General features: G+C 39.5%; 2 protein-coding genes across 6 annotated transcripts in view; one reads left to right on the plus strand and one right to left on the minus strand.

The window, feature by feature from the left end:
- The window catches only part of dhx57 (DEAH (Asp-Glu-Ala-Asp/His) box polypeptide 57), a 122503-nt gene extending 120096 nt beyond the window's left edge, over positions 1 to 2407 (plus strand). For all 4 annotated transcript variants that reach the window (XM_043696379.2, XM_043696377.2, XM_087991551.1 and 1 more), the window contains exon 24: positions 1637 to 2407. In XM_043696379.2, coding sequence (XP_043552314.2) covers positions 1637 to 1780 — 144 coding nt within the window. In that variant the 3' untranslated portion in view covers positions 1781 to 2407. The remainder of the gene's footprint in view (positions 1 to 1636) is intronic.
- A 3717-nt stretch (positions 2408 to 6124) lies between these two features.
- Positions 6125 to 16977, minus strand: gemin6 (gem (nuclear organelle) associated protein 6). Of its 2 annotated transcripts, none has more exons than XM_043696397.2 (3): positions 16922 to 16977; positions 11914 to 12067; positions 6125 to 6943 (listed from the first exon to the last, which is right to left on the minus strand). In XM_043696397.2, the coding sequence occupies exons 2-3, from the start codon at positions 12039 to 12041 to the stop codon at positions 6559 to 6561; spliced, it is 513 nt and encodes a 170-aa protein (XP_043552332.1). In that variant the 5' UTR covers positions 12042 to 12067; positions 16922 to 16977; the 3' UTR covers positions 6125 to 6558. The 2 variants fall into 2 exon arrangements, with proteins under 2 accessions (XP_043552332.1, XP_043552333.1); XM_043696398.2 differs by having other exon boundaries at positions 16942 to 16960.
- Between the last annotated feature and the right edge of the window lie 667 nt (positions 16978 to 17644).

The following is a 17644-nucleotide window of genomic DNA, read 5'->3' on the forward strand; positions in this document are numbered from 1 at the left end:
TTGCACAGCTCACACTGTCTTCACTGTGTTCTACAATTTTTGACACGGTGAAATCATTTATCATGATCTGCAACTACTCATCCCTTTTGAATCCTAAAACAAACTTCCCTGTTCCAGAAAGAAGACCGAGATAACTCAATCCTTCCATTGCCTCGATATTTCTGGTTGCTGTCTTCCATATCATTTCAACAACATCAATATTCATTTGGCAATATAGGAAACAAAACCGTTCACAGTATTCCAGGTGCACTTACACCGATGATTTGTAAAATGGCAGACTTTCCTCGATTTCACTTCAGTAATTGTCAATTAATAATTCCAACACTTGATGTGTGTTACTCATTATCATGATTGCTTTAATTTTTAAGGTGCAAGTATCTCCATGCATTTTCTATACACATTATTTTATCCCTATTTAAGTACTTGTCTCCTTCCTTGATTTTGTGTCTGCGTATGAAGCAGTTTGCACTGCTCTATGTCCTAACATCTGCCACCTGCCACCTGCCACCTGTCACAAGTACATGTTAATCCTCTTGTAGCTTATCCTGGTCAGATTTGCAATGTTCTGTTAGCTTTGTATCAAATTTAACCACTGTTCATAAGCTCCAGATCATTAATAAAGATTTTAAGAGGTCTCATGAAAAAAGGAATCCCTGTAGAACCTCATTGGTAACATTGTTTCATTGTATCATTGCGTATTTATTGTAAAATACTTCCATCGATCCCCACTTGCTTTTTTTCAGCACTAGCTTTTCCGGTAAATTTGTATCAAAAATGTCATTGAAATACAAATGCATTACATGCTGCATATTTCTTTGTTATATTCTCAAGAAAACCAGTAAATTGGATTGCAAGATTTCTCCATTGTAGGTCTATATTGCCTATAATGATGATCCTATTATATAAATATTTCATGAACTTACCTGTAATAGAAATCTTCATAATTTTTACACGTGATAAATGTCAAACTCACTGGTTCTAGCATCCTGGGTCATTTTTGTTTTTTTTTTAATTTGGAGCAACAGGTATTCGGGCATCTCTCTTCTGTGATATTTGGAAGATTTGTTCCAAAGTTCCAGCACTTTCCTCCCTTAGATCCTCAAAAATCATCAGTATCATTGACTCAAACAGGACTTGAGTGAATATTTGACATCTGATTTTCAACTCCTCTTCAGTGGGCTACGTTGGAGTTATAGATAGGAATTGAACAAATTAAAATTACATTTCAGCAATTTCATTCTTTAAATCCATGGTATTAAAATAAGCTATTGCATTTAATTTAATGTCATTTATAGATTCAGGGTACAAATGGACTCTTGAGGTTATGCTGAGAAATAATCTGGTCATTTAAACTTTTAATATTGTATAGACTTGCTCCAATTGTCCAAAGAAATCTGAAATTGTTTTCGGATTTTCTTTCCCTTAACTTGCTGGAGTTTTTTCTGATTTATTACCTCTTTCAGTAAATTATATGGCTCTAGGTGGGTGTGATGCACAAGACACTACAACTATGTGAATACGCTAGATTAAACTTTCTTTTGCTGATACCTTTTCTTAGGTTCATGTGTATGTATATATGTCTGCATAAATATGCTGTTTTTAACCAGTGTTTCTTTTGCCTCTTGTACTGTGCCAGATTGCTGAGCTTGTTAAAGAGCTTCGCTGGGAATTAGATCAGCTGCTGGAAGATAAAATTAAGAAACCCAATATGGACTTGTGTACTTGTCCACGGGGATCGCTTATCATTGACATGATTGTTAAACTTATAACCACTCAGTAAGAACCAAGCTGAGAAAATGTTATTTACCAAAATGACGTTGAGATGCACCGAGAACTTGGAGGAAGAACTGCTCAACCATTTGCACTATCTTCCCAAACACTGGCTACTGAATTTCAATTTCCTTGTAAGCATTTAAAGTGATGATAAAAATGATTGTGAACTGGTTGGTCTAGCTATGTCATGTATGCACAAGTTTTTGAATTATTGAAACAAACAAAACCTACAGGGTTGATTAATAAATGATATGTGACTGATAATTCTGAGCTACACCAACTTTTTACAGGAAGTCACATTTTTACTGTTCAACATGATGCATGTGGAAAATTGCAGAAGTGGATCATTATGTTTACCAGCCAAAATCTTCACATTAATTTAAATGAGGGCTATCAGCTTCACTTCAGTAGCATGTAGCTTTTCCCAGAAAAATGCTAGTTTTGCATAAGGGAGTCACTGCTGGTGCGTTTTGAGATTTTGGTTATTTGGGCCACACTCAAAGTTTTTGAATCAGGTACAAGAGAAATATAAAATGTATGACTGTCACACTTTCATCCCTGTGATATAGGATAAATAAATATTTTAAGAACTAAGAAATAAACATCTAGCAATGCTATCACGAGTGATTAACAATGGTGTCAAAGTTATTGCATTTTTAAGTGTATTAGCATATAAATGGGTATCATAAATCCTTAATTATAATAGGTTTTGTAGGAATTACAAATACAAATATCTATCTGTTCTCTGCTGCCTACTCCTTTTAAAATATTTTTTATATTCACTACATAGAAGGTAGTTGCTAAATGGCAACTTTCATGGCTCAAACCCAGTTTTACAGCTGGAGGTAACTAGAACTGGATATGATTTTAGAGGGGTTAACTTACTGGACAACTGAGAAGCCTGGACGAAAGTTCTGGTGCATGTCAGACATTTAAATAATAAATCTGGAATAAAAAGTTCATCTTAGTAATGCTACCATGAAACTGCTAGATTGTCATAAAATCCCATCTAGTTCACCATTGACCTTTAAGGAAGACCTTTCATTCTCACCTGCGATTGACCCATGAGTGACTTCAGACACACACGCGTACTGAACTGTTTAAACGCAGTCTGAAATGGACTTGTAAGCCACTGAATAGTACTCAAGAAGATGGCTTGAGTATTGGGGATGGATAATAATTGCTGGCCTTGCCAGTGCTTGTGAATGAATTTTTAAAACAGTAAAATGACTGGAAAAATGAGGAAAGAATGTGATAAGATTCTTAATATTAAACTTAACATGTCACATTTGAAGAGCTCACCACAAGAATTGGGTTAGAAAGGGTCATGCAATCACATATCATCTTTTTTGATCTTGGGCAAAATCAAAGCACTCTTTCACAATTGGTGTAGTTTAGGGAATGTGGCTCACAGCAAGGTTCCAATATGTTAAATAACCAGATAATCTGCTGTAATCTGTAGGTTGAGTGTTAACTAGAATACCAGTTTAGCTCTTCTGTTCTTTGAAATAGCACCATTGGATCTTTTGCATTCATCTAAGTATGCAGGCATTTAAGATGTCATTTGAAAGATTGCAATTCCTTGAGGAAAAGACGTTTTTTCCAACAGTTCAGGAATTTCTCCGTTCTGCACCGAAATGCCAGCTGAGATTTTGCACTCCAGTCTCTGAAGTGAAGCTCAAACTGACAACTATCTGGAAATGGGGCTACCATTCAGCCATGTCTGATACTAGTTGAAGTACAGCTTTAAATTTTACTTACTGTTCACAACACAAGCTAAGTGGAAGGGTTTTAAAAAAAAAATTGAGATGTAAATAAGTGTGAAATTTAAAAATAAAATTTAACATCTGAAACAGGTAGCTATGCCCTTTTTTGAATTGAACTTTGCCTCTGAGCAATTCATGCTGAATGATATTTAGTGTATCAGTAATTTTTCTCTACCCCACTCACCATTCCTGTCCTGAATGATTATTTAATAGGCAGTGACCGTTTGTTTCAATTAACTGGACTTGCCTGAGCCAATCCTTCACAGGATGGAGATCATATATATGATCAATATAATGCTTTAACCACTCTCTCCACTATTCCTCCCAACTTTGAGCTTAAAAGGAAATTGTATGTTGACAAAGAATCACAATTCATAGCCATATTTTCAATGCAATTACAAATGTATTGTGACAGTTTAAAAATTGAGATTTTTAACTTATTTGTACTGTATGCTTTCTCTCTATCTCATTCTGTCTTTAGATATATGCAATAGCTTCACATCCAGGAACACCTTTGACATTTCCACTGTTGAGATCAGTAGTCTGAAGATCTGTTGTTCTGTTGGTAACAATGATATTGCTTATGTTTGGTGTATAGACAAGCGGTACAGAATCTGCTAGACAGCTAGGTGGACACAGCAAGATAGAGTTCCCTGCTACATATAGTGATACATTCAGGTTCAAATAGATTAAGGAACAGTTAATTAAAAACATACCTTACCCAGATGAGAAGCTAAATGCCTGTTTTATTATGGGTGCATACACCCTTTTCCATTGTTCAGTTTTCATAATGATGCCTTACTGTGTGGCCACAACAGCTGACTGAACAAAGCATTTGGAAATCTCCAGAGAAGAATCATGTGGTTCACATTACACTGTTTGGTCATCCTTCCATTTGACTGTGTTAACCACATAAGAAAACTATGCAGTAGCACTAATGATGCTGTATGTTTTTTCCAGACCATATCTGAAATAAACTGAGGTATCCTTAATAGTACACATTAAGATGATCTACACCATGGGTTGCATGTTTCAAAAGAAATTTACCTTTTTTAAATAGTTTGAGAATAGAATTTCAACTTCTGGTGACAAGACTTAATCATACACGACTGGTTCACCAGCTGCAATTTTTGATTGATTTCCTGTGGTTTGGGCCAAGGACCTGAGTTCATCACATCAGCCAAAGACATGTCAGAATAGGTTGATTGATCCTGTTGATATTAAGCAGTTCAGATAATGCTGGGAGGATTTCATTCATCTCAACCAGGACAATCTTACCATTTCCTCTGCTGCATCTAATTACATATTTATTATTCAAGTCTGTCTCTCTCTGTGAAATGAACAGTCTGTATGTTTAGTAATTGGTCTCCAGCCATTAAAATCAACCTCCTGGCTCTTTCTGTCTGATGTATGAACATCTCTCATTTCTTCCTAGTCAACTACAGCTACATCACATGAAATGATCAAAGTCACTGTACAGTTTGGTCAATGTTAATCCAGACTTGTTATAGAGTTTTAGTTGTATACTTTAACAACCCACTGTGAATTGATCAGGACTTTGCATTGGTTGGTCATGTTAAAAATCAGATTTACCAACACTTAGAGCCTTTTGAACTTGGCCAAATGCCTTCTGGATGCCCATGTCCACTTTCTCAAATAAGTCAAGGAGTTTGGTCAGGATCCAAATGCTGTTGTGATAACTGTTTATTAGGTAATTACTGTACAGAATTTTCAATTTTGTCCTAACAGTAAATAAAAATAAAATGCAGACATTCATGATTAATTTTAGTTTTTTTGTCAGGAAGTATATTAAACTGTTGCTAATCCAGTAGTATTTCCCTAGTGTCTATTGACTCCTTCATTAATGATTATCAATATCTCCCAAAACATCCTGTATGCTATCAGTTCTATATGGGATTTGTTTAAATGCCTTACTGCATATCTAAACATCAACACAGATGAATGGAAGTCATGAATTTTGTCTTGATCATCTAAAAAAAAAATTGAGATTTTTGAGATTTGTACTTGTCCTGCACCAGAAGCATCTTCAAAGATATACCATGACATGGTAGTGAAAATGCACTGTAGGAAAGATTGAGCAATTACTCCTAACAAGAACTGGTAGGGCTCAGCATTTGACAGCATATTTTACCCTTCATTTGGAGGAATCAATGAATCTGATCAAAGAGGAAGTTATGTAAAGTGGCAATGATCTTACTGCTAATTAGACAGATTTTTACTTGCAATTTATTTACTTGCTAATATTCTTGGTGTTGATTATTTGATTGCAGTGGCCAATCATCAAAAATATTAACATATACTGACCTATTACAAATAATAATCTGACCAGATTATCTGAGCATTAAGATATCACCCATATTTCCACCCTTCACTACTTATATATCTCGTCATTCAAATAAATATAAAAACTATCTCCTGCACCTGTTCCAGTCATTCCTCCCGATGATGGACAATGCATTGCTCAATGTTGAGACCTAACAGTTTGTTTAAGGTACACCTTTAGGATAGCAATTGTTAAAAACCTGCTCTAAAAAGCACATGATGCAACTGTAAATATTTTCTTAAATGTTACCTCTGTCACTGTGAAAACCTTCAAATAATTAGATGATGATAATGGGATGACATGGGAGATCACAATTCTGTTATAACCAGAACAGCTTCAGAACTTATACCATCTGATGACCTTCATCACTAAAGATGGGTGAAAATAATACTTCTTTCTCTTGGTTTGTTTTTCTGTAAACAATCTGAGCAGGATTATTGTTGAGGTAGAATGATTCCAGAGACATTTAAGAGTAGTAGATTTTCAGAAATGGTACATCAATTTGGATAAGATTAGCTAGTTTTATTCTACAGACCAGCAAAAAGAGACACCACCAAATCATCATCAGGCTAGGGACCTATAATAGAAGTACATCTAATGTTTTAACAAAGGTGTTGAAGAACAGATGCCATATATACACAAGAAGAAACATATATTTAATAACTTCCCTTTCAATCAATCAGTTTTCTGATCTGCATTTGGGTTACATTTGATGAGACTTTGAACTCTGGATAGGATAATTTCATTGGAGCTGTTACAGTCTTCTGGATTGTATGGTGGAGATACTGTCAATACCCCAGCCACACATAGCAACTTGTTTTGGTCCCCCTGCTCTGTAACAGGAATCCGATTCTTTTCGAGCCAAGATTTAAGGCTAGACTTTCTTTGTTCAAGCTCCTCGTTGCTGTAAATCTTGGCAGCCACAGGCATAAATAAGGCAGATAGCTTCTCCTTTGTGATGTTTTCTCCTTCACTCATCAGTTCCACTGTCTGAACTGCATGGCCCATAATAGTCACAACAGATACCTTCCCTGTATCCACGAAGTTGACCAGAACAATGCTAAAATAAAAATCAAATTGGTTACTGAGCACAACTAGCAAAGGTAGAAGAAACAACTGAAATTGCCCATGTTTCAGCAGAAGAAATACTGGTTCCCAAACAGATAACTACAGCCAAATGGGCACCTTCAATTCTACTCAGCAATTATTGAAACCGCAGATGTTCCGACTAGCCTGAACTGTCCCTATCACCTTGCTTTTCTGAGTCAACTCACTGGAACTATGAACGTTAGAACATAAGTAACAGTAGATCATATGGCTCTTTGAGCTTGTTGCATAATTTAATAATATAATGGTTACTCATTAACCTAAACTTCACTTTCCTGTCTGCTCCCCATATTCCTTAGTTTCCTGAGACCCAAAACTCTGTTTATCTCAGATTTGGACAAATTCAAATGATGGAGCATCAACAACTTAGGTAGAGAATTTTAAACATTAAGTGAAGAAATGTCTCTTTATCTCAGTTCTTAATCTGAGATTGTGCCCTCATGCTCTAGATTCCCCAGCAAGAGGAAACCACCCTTCAGTGTCTATCCTATCAAGCCCTTTCAGAATCTTGTAAATCACATGAGATCACCTCTCATTCTTCTAAACTCCAAAGCACACGCCCAATCCACTCATCCTTACATCAACTGATTCCTCGCCAATCTTGTGAACATTTGCTGCCCACCTTGAATGTAAGCATATCCTTCCTTAAATATGGACACTATGGAAAATAAAGAGCATAAAAACCTGGGAAGGGTTAAAGCATGAAGACCACTGGCAATCTGTTGCAAGGGCTACACTTGTCAAAAGGTCACTGTGCCAGGATGGGATAAGAATAGTGGAATGCTCCTACACCAATTAGCAGAGTAAGGTTGAGGCTGAAAGGTCAATATGGTGGGATGAGATAACAACAGTTAGTAAAGTCAGCCTCGCCTGCTAAATATCATCATGGCAGGTTGTGACAATAAATATTTGGGACATGACATTAAATATTTAATTAATAGTTAGTAGAGTCAGCTTGCTTGAGACCCTTGACAGTAAAATATCTAATCACGACAGTAGGGTCAGGGATGAAAGACCATTGTTCTAGAGCAGATAGTAAAATATCTCTAATTGTGACATTAGAATAATATTAAGTAGAATGTAGGAAAAACCATCGTGGCAGAAAGAGGGAGATAATGGAAATTAACATAATTGGTTTATTGTATAGCTGGAGTGAGGTAATTTTGATTAACAGTTGGACATGCTGATAAGCTCACAAAAAATTGATTAAGAAAGGTATAAAGAGCCACGGACCCTGAGGTTCGGGGGCATTCAAGAATTTGCTTTCTGAGTGTCACGGTTTTTTGTTTGCAAATAAAAGACCTACTCCTTGAAGAACTCTGCGTCTCCTGGTGATTCTCTACATTTTCTCCACAACAACACCAAAACCCCAGGCAATTGTAGCAAGGCTTCCTCATTCTTGCACTCTAATCTCTTGCAATAAAGGCTATATCATTTACTTTCCTAATTGCTTGTTGTACCTGCATGTTAACATGTATCAGTAATCCAAGTCCCTCTGAACATTGACATTTACAAGTTTCACATGTAAAAACGTACTCTGCTTTTCTACTCTTACTAATAAAGTGAATAATCACTCACTTTCCCACGCCAGCTCTACCAGCTTGTTGCCGAGTCACTTAAACTGACTACATCTCAATGCAGCCTCTTTATGACCTCAAAGCTCTATTCGAAGCCAGCTCCTATTCCGGGGCTTGTGTGGTGCAGTGGTAGTGTCCCTACCTCTGAACTAGAAGACTGGGGTTCAAGTCCCACCTGCTCCAGTGATGTGTCATAACATGTCTGGACAGGTTGATTAAAATTATTGATATTCCAACTCAGGTCAAATCAGCAAATTTTTTTTCCACACTACTGTCTCTTTTTCTAAGTCATTAATATGTAATGTTGATGGCTCAGCACTGAACATTACAACATTTCACTATTCTCCTTCCTGCCAACTCGAAAGTGCCCCCTTTGTCTCTAATATCTGACTCCTAACTATTAATCACTCTTTTATCCAGGCCAATATATTACCTCTAACTCCATGATCTTGTTTTTTTTGGCATCTTATCAAATAGGTTTTGGAAATCCAAGTATATAATGCCTATTGTTTTCCTTCATCTATCCTTTTACTTACATTCTCAAAAACTCTATCAGGTTTGTCAAACACAATTTCCTTTTCATAATACCATGTTGATTTTATCTAATTTGTATGTTATTTTTAAGTACATTGTTAGAACTTCCTTAACAAGACATACCCACAGCCCATGAAAAAAAATACAAAATGTTCGGAATCTTGCGGGTACACACAAGTTAACGGTGATTCACTGTTAGTTGCAAGACTGTGTTTGGAGTGTAATTCCAACAACATTGTCCGAACAACATTCATCTACATAGTTCCTTTCAGGTAATAAAACATCCTAAAATGCTTCACTTGAATTTTATGAAGTGAAATTTGACATTTAACCATGTAAGGAGGTATTAGGTCAGATAGTCAAAAAGCTTGGTCAAGGAATGCCTCTGGGAAGAAAGGTGGAGATGTTGAGAGAGACAGTTTCAGAGCTTAGAGCCCTGGCAGCTGAAGGCAAGGCAATTAATTGTGAAACAAAACCAGGAATGTTCAGAAGGCCAAAATTAAATGACTGCAGATATTTCAGATGTCGTAAGGACTCTTGTGGCACAGTGGCAATATCTCTACCTCTGGACTAGGAGATTCAGGCTCAATTCCCACCTGCTCCAGAGGTATGTAATAGCATCTCTGAACAGGTTGACTAGAAAATATCTATTTCAGATGATTTTGTGCCAGAGGAAATTACAGAGATGGGGGTGAAAATATCTGAAAATAAGGATACGAATTGTAAAGTCAAGACATTGCCTGATCAGGAGTCAATATAGAAAGCAATGGATTAAAAATACATATAGAAATAAGGAGATGGGCAAACTTCTATATGACCTCAAACTGACACAGGATAGAATCTGAAATCTAGCAGGGACATGATGGAATAGTCAAGTGTAGGGATAGCAAAGGTATGGATGAGGGATTTCCACAGACATGCTGAAACAAGGACACAGTCTGGCAATATCATGGAGATAGAATAGGCAGGTTAGTAATGACATGGAAATGGAGTTGAAAGCTCATCTTGGGGTCAAATGTGACATCAAGATTGCACACAGTCCTGTTCTGTAAAATTATAGACAATGACTTTTGTATTTCTAATAGTTAATTGGAGGAAATTTCTAATTTCTTATGATTAATTCTGATGTCAGCTCAGCAGGTTGAAAATTTAGCAGATGTGAAGGTGATGGTGAGGCAGAGCTGGATTTCATCAGTGTATATATGAAAACGATTGCTGCACATTCAGAACATTTTGCCAAAGTACAGCATGTAGATAAGAAACAAGACAGGCCAAAGATAGATCTTTATAGAACAGAAATATTGTTGCAAGAGTGAATGAGAAGCTGCGATTAGATAGATAAGAATGGAATTAACTTAAGTGGGTTTTATCCAATTTGTTGCCAGTGGAGAGGATTAAAAGAGAATGGTGTGGGCAATCCTGTCCAGGTCTGCAAAACAGGTTGAGAAGGATTAGGATGACATCACATGATGCTATTTGTGACTTTGGCAAGAGCCATTTTGGCACTGTGACAGGTGGAAACCAAGACATAATTCCTCTGATTTGGACTTATTGAAACAGTGGGTATCTCAAGTAGGACAAGTGATGTTTGCCCATTACATTTTAGTAGCACAGGACCTGGTAGGTCCAGGAACATTGGAGATAGGGAAAACATAGTGAAGATGTTTCCACTCAAATGGAAGACCCAAACTAAGGGCTATAACTGGGATGATCGCTTACAAACCCAATAAGGAATTCCCCAGAGTGCACTTAGAGTCATAGAGATGTACAGCATGTACTTCGGTCCAACCCGTCCATGGCCACCAGATATCTCAACCCAGTCTAGTCCCACCTGCCAGCACCCAGCCCATATCCCTCCAAACCCTTCCTATTCATATACCCATCCAAATGCCTCTTAAATGTTGCAATTGTACCAGCCTCCACCACTTCCTCCATACACGTACCACCCTCTGTGTGAAAACTTTTATATCTTTCCCCTCTCATCCAAAACCTATGCCCTCGAGTTCTGGACTCCCCGACCCCAGGGAAAAAGACTTTGCCTATTGACCCTATCCAGATCCCTCAATTTTGTAAACCTCTATAAGCTCACCCCTCAGCCTCCGATGCTCCAGGGAAAACAGTCCCAGCCTGTTCAGCCTCTCCCTACAGCTCAAATCCTCCAACCCTGGCAACATCCTTGTAAATCTTTTCTGAACCCTTTCAAGTTTCACAACATCTTTCTAATAGGAAGGAGACCAGAAATGCACGCAATATTCCAACAGTGGCCTAACCAATGTTCTGTACAGCCGCAACATGACCTCCCAACTCCTGTACTCAATACTCTGATCAATAAAGGAAAGCATACCAATTGCCTTCTTCACTATCCTACCTACCTGTGACTCCACTTTCAAGGAGCTATGAACCTGCACTCCAAGGTCTCTTTGTTCAGCAACACTCCCCAGGACCTTACCATTAAGTGTATAAGTTCTGCTAAGCTTTGCTTTCCCAAAATGCAGCACCTCGCATTTATCTGAATTAAACTCCATCTGCCACTTCTCAGTCTATTGGCCCACCTGGTCAAGATCCTGTTGTAATCTGAGGTAACCCTCTGCGTTGTCCACTACACCTCCAATTTTCGGGTCATCTGCAAACTTACTAACTGTACCTCTTATGCTCGCAACCAAATCATTTATGTAAGTGACAAGATGCAGTAAGTACAAATATATTTAAGGGGGAGCTACAAATATGAGAGAAAAGTTAATAAAATGTTTTGTTGATAGTTTTAGAAAAAAATAGGGTGGAGTTTCAAGAGATGATATCAAATTTCACTTGCCTTCCTGATACAGGGTCGACCGTAAAGACCCAACCTTGGTAAGTATTTTTTTCATCTGCAGTGACTTTTACTTCTTTGTTCAGATATTTTTCCCATTCCAAAGGTTTTTGTGTAATCCATTCATTCATATTCACAGTACACCTGCTTTTCCAATCTATCAAAACACAAAAATATACAAATCATAAAACACTGCACTCTTCATATCATTATGAGAGATCTTTGTGAACTGTAACATATTTTCTTCAAGTAAAAATCTGAAAATAGAATACATTCACTCAATCATTAAATCCAAAAGCCATGTACATTCATTCCAAATGAAGCATCATAAAATTAAAGGAAATAAAAGTGTGTTAAATGTAATATACTTTTTTTCTCAAATTAAACAGCTCGTCCCCTTTCAGGCCTTCAAAATCCTGAAGAACAAGAGAATAAGAAACCATTCAACACATTATAGAAACCAACTCTTCAGACAGTGCTATTGGGACTGCCACTAAACAAAGGAACAGCCCCTGGTGAAAGCGGAAGTTTCCCAATAGCAATTACAACGGGGATGGAGTAGATGGAGTTTAAAAATCAACAAATTAGAAAAGCGGGTAATGCAATAATCGGACAGGAGTTTACTCTTAAATAATTTGGTTTTCCAAGTCCTGTTAAGTAATTTTGAAGTTTGAGCATCTGAGGTATTTTCTAAAACTACTAGAAACAGACTATTTTAAATCTAATTTTGTGTAATGAGAAAAGATGAATAATCCTAAAGTTAAGGAACCTCTGGAGAAGAGTGATCAGGATGACAGAACTTGAGAGTTACGTATTCAAGTTTGAAACTAGGATCTTTATTAAAGCTACGAATTTGTGTATGAGGCAGCAAGTTGGCTAAATTAGGAACTAGATTAAAAGATATGATTGCCAATGAGCAATGACAAATATTTAAATAAGCATGTCATAATTGTGAACAAGTATTCATTTCCTTACAAAATAAGTCTCCTCAGGAAAAGTGGTTCAACAGCAGCGAGAAGTTAAGGATAGTAATAGCTTTAAAGAAAACTTCCAATATTGTCAAGCCTCATGAAAAGCAGTAAAGGATGACACAGGAATAGAAAAAGGGGAAAAAAACTAAAATGAATATTAACAAGGAACATAAAAACAGAATGTAGAGGCTTTAATTAATATGCAAAAATGATAGACTAACAAAAATGAAACATGACACAAACAGGAGAAATTATAGTGGTGTTAAGATATAATTAAAAATTAATATATTATATAGCACATCAACGCTTCAAAAAAGTTCATTTCACTGAAATAAAGTGACAGAAACTCTCATTAAAATAGTTGCCAATTTACATCAGTACACAGCCATATTCTGTTCTATACAGACACAGGGGCTGTGAAAGTCTCAACAGAGATAATAATCCTAGTTCCAAGGACTATTTCTTGTTCTTTTTTAAAAATCATTTGCAGGATGAGGGCATTGCTCGCTGAGCCAGCATCTATTGCCCAAAGGACAGTTAAAAGTCAACTACTTTGCCAGACCATGTAAGGATGACAATTTTCTTCCATAAATAATTTCCAGATGGGTTTTCCAACAATCAGCAATGGATTCATGGTCATTACCTGGGTCTCTGGATTAACAATCCAACAATATTACCACAAGGTTGTCACCTTCTCTACAGGTTAACAACACATTGAGACAAGCACCTAAATTCAAGTATTGGAAACAGGACATTTTAAAAACAAAAATCACCACATTAGCCATTGTACTTTATTGCCAAAATTAAAAAGTGGTGTGCCACAGAGATCAATGCTTGGGGCTCAACTTTCTACAATTTATAAAATTGAATTGGATAAGGGAACCAAAGATATGCTAAATTTGCTGATAGCACAAAGATAGTCTAAAACAAAGAAGCTGAGTCCTTCACGATAACCTCACCCAGCGTGGCAAGTGAACCAAATTATTGGCTAAAGTTAAAAATCTCTTCATAGCCAACTGCCACCGCGACATTAACCGCCTCAACCTCTCCACCCCTCTCACCCACTCCAACCTATCACCCTCAGAACGTGCAGCCCTCCACTCCCTCCGTTCCAACCCCAACCTCACTATCAAACCGGCAGACAAGGGAGGCGCGGTAGTACTTTGGCAGACCGACCTTTACACCGCTGAGGCTAAACGCCAGCTCGCGGACACCTCCTCCTACTGCCCCCTTGACCATGACCCCACCTCCCACCACCCAAACCATCATCTCCCAGAACATCCATAACCTCAGCACCTCAGGGGATCTCCCATCCACCGCCTCCAACCTCATAGTCCCACAACCCCGCAATCCCAGTTTCTACCTCCTGCCCAAAATCCACAAACCTGACTGCCCCGGCCGACCCATTGTCTCAGCATGCTCCTGCCCCACCGAACTCAGCTCTGCATACCTCGACACTGTCCTGTCCCCCTTAGTCCAAGAACTCCCCACCTACGTTCGGGACACCACCCATGCCCTCCACCTCCTCCATGATTTTCGCTTCCCCGGTCCCCAATGCCTTATCTTCACCATGGACATCCAGTCCCTGTACACCTCCATCCCCCATCACGAAGGACTCAAAGCCCTCCGCTTCTTCCTTTCCCGCCGTACCAACCAGTACCCTTCCACTGACACCCTCCTTCGACTGACTGAACTGGTCCTCACTCTGAACAACTTCTCTTTCCAATCCTCCCACTTCCTCCAAACCAAAGGAGTAGCCATGGGCACCCGCATGGGCCCCAGCTATGCCTGCCTCTTTGTAGGATATGTGGAACAGTCCATCTTCCGCAGCTACACTGGCACCACACCCCACCTTTTTCTCCACTACATCGATGACTGTATCGGCGCTGCCTCGTGCTCCCACGAGGAGGTGAAACAGTTCATCCACTTTACCAACACCTTCCACCCAGACCTCAAATTTACCTGGACCGTCTCAGACTCCTCCCTCCCCTTCCTAGACCTCTCCATTTCTATCTCGGGCAACCGAATAAACACAGACATTTACTATAAACTGACCGACTCCCACAGCTACCTAGACTACACCTCCTCCCACCCTGTCCCCTGTAAAAACGCCATCCCATATTCCCAATTCCTTCGTCTCCGCCGCATCTGCTCCCAGGAGGACCAGTTCCAATACCAAACAACCCAGATGGCCTCCTTCTTCAAAGACTGCAATTTGCCCCCAGACGTGATCAACAATGCTCTCCACCACATCTCCTCCACTTCCCACTCCTCCACCCTTGAGCCCCGCCCCTCCAATCGCCACCAGGTCAGAACCCCACTGGTCCTCACCTACCACCCCACCAACCTCCATATACATCATTTCTGTCGTCATTTCTGCCACCTCCAAACGGACCCCAACACCAGGGATATATTTCCCTCCCCTCCCCTATCAGCGTTCCGAAAAGACCACTCCCTCCGTGACTCCCTTGTCAGGTCCACACCCACCCCACCAACCCAACCCGCACTCCTGGCACCTTCCCCTGCAACCGCAAGAAATGCAAAACTTGCGCCCACACGTCCCCCCTTACTTCCCTCCAAGGCCCCAAGGGATCCTTCCATATCCGCCAGAAATTCACCTGCACTTCCACACACATCAGTTACTGCATCCACTGCACCCGATGTGGCCTCCTCTATATTGGGGAGACAGGCCGCCTACTTGCGGAACGTTTCAGAGAACACCTCTGGGACACCCGGACCAACCAACCCAACCACCCCGTGGCTCAACACTTCAACTCCCCCTCCCACTCCACCAAGGACATGCAGGTCCTTGGACTCCTCCATCGCCAGACCATAGCAACACGACGGCTGGAGAAAGAGCGCCTCATCTTCCGCCTAGGAACCCTCCAACCACAAGGGATGAACTCAGATTTCTCCAGTTTCCTCATTTCCCCTCCTCCCACCTTGTCTCAGTCCCAACCCTCGAACTCAGCACCACCTTCCTAACCTGCAATCTTCTTCCTGACCTCTCCACCCCCACTCCGGCATATCACCCTCACCTTAACCGCCTTCCACCTATAACATTTCCAACGCCCCTCCCCATCTTTTATCTTAGCCTGCTTGGCACACTCTCCTCATTCCTGAAAAAGGGCTCATGCCCGAAACATTGATTCTCCTGCTCCTTGGATGCTGCATGACCTCCAGCAACACATTTTCAGCTCTGATCTCCAGCATCTGCAGTCCTCACTTTCTCCTAAAGTTAAAAATCACAACACCAGGTTATAGTCCAACAGATTTATTTGGAAGCACTAGCTTTACGACCAGTAGTTCAAAAGCTCGTGCTTCCAAATAAACCCATTAGACTATAACCTGGTGTTGTGTGATTTTTAACTTTGTCCATCCCAGTCCAACACTAGCTCCTCCACATCAAATTATTGGCATCACTCTACACCACAAACCAGCCAACTGAGCTAAGCAATTCCTTATAAATGCTTGGAATATGAATTGATAATTCTATGCCAAAACTGGTAATTCCACTTTCAGATTCCAGCATGTCATCTTTTCATTCAGTACTGAAGATTTATTAAACTTGAAATATTAATTCCGCTTCTCTCGACAGATACTGCCAAGCCTACTGAGTTTCTCCAGCAATTTGGTTTTATTTCGGAGCTCTGGCATTTACGATATTTTACTTTTATTTAGAGTCTTATGGCTTCTGTAGCACAAGATGGATAGATAGTGACGATACAAATCTATCAGTGCTGTCTCGCTGTAAGAATTTAGAAAGCACGACAAACTGATTACAAATAAGAAATATAATAATTGTTATAAAATCAAGATACTCCGTGCTGAAAATCTGAAGTAAAAGCAGAAAACGTTGGAAATAGCGGGTCAGGCAGTAGCCATTAAAATGAGGATTAATGTTTCTGGACAATTATTTTCTGCCAATATAACGTTAGCCTAGATGCACTGAAATACATTTTTGAAATATGATTCCATGTATCATTCAGCCCAGCATTTACACAATGTTAGACCTTAAAAGAGCAGTTTTCATCACTCACTCTAACCACACTCTCCTCACCACTACAGTCCGGCGCTTCCCGATGACGCCGTCCGACCTGGCGTCCCGTCTGAATGACGTGTACCAATATATTTGCATAGACGTCACACACCTGATTGTTTGAAATACGGGACCGTTAGTCTCGTGGGGGCGGCAAACCCACATCTTTTAATTAACGTTCAAGTTATCGGGTCTGAACGATTTTTTACTGTACTGCAGGGAACATTTAAAACCAAGACAGGGAATATGCGGTCAATTGCTTTTTTTTTCCCCCCCACATGGTGAAAAGAGAGGAAACTCCAACAATAATCGCTCCGACACAGGATGCAGTAAGGAGTGAGTGAATGAGCGGCGCCTTCCACCACACCTCTACTCCCTTTCTGTGTGCAAATTGGGTTGCTTGGTATTTCCTGCCTTTCTGTTTTCTACCTCGGGAATGCTGCGGGATGCCTGAGCTCCTTGTGGCGTTGTCATTTGCCGAAGTAGTATTCCCAACTATGCCTAAAGAATTAGCGTGGAGAAACTTGCCTTAGGTTTGTCTCTTTTCCCCCTCGTCCAGTCTTTTCCGAACTTAGCAACGTTACCAAATATGAAAAAGCCTCACCGCGCAGCTTATTTTTTAGCATAACAAAAATAGAAATTGCTGGCGAAACTTACTCTCGTCCAGTAACACTTCCATCAAAATCCTGGTGCCAGATCTGCTGAGTTTCGTCAGTAATTTATT

This window comes from Chiloscyllium plagiosum, unplaced genomic scaffold (genome assembly GCF_037043375.1).
Source record: "Chiloscyllium plagiosum isolate Xiang-an unplaced genomic scaffold, Cpla_swu_hap1 HiC_scaffold_10, whole genome shotgun sequence".
Lineage (NCBI taxonomy): Eukaryota > Metazoa > Chordata > Chondrichthyes > Orectolobiformes > Hemiscylliidae > Chiloscyllium > Chiloscyllium plagiosum.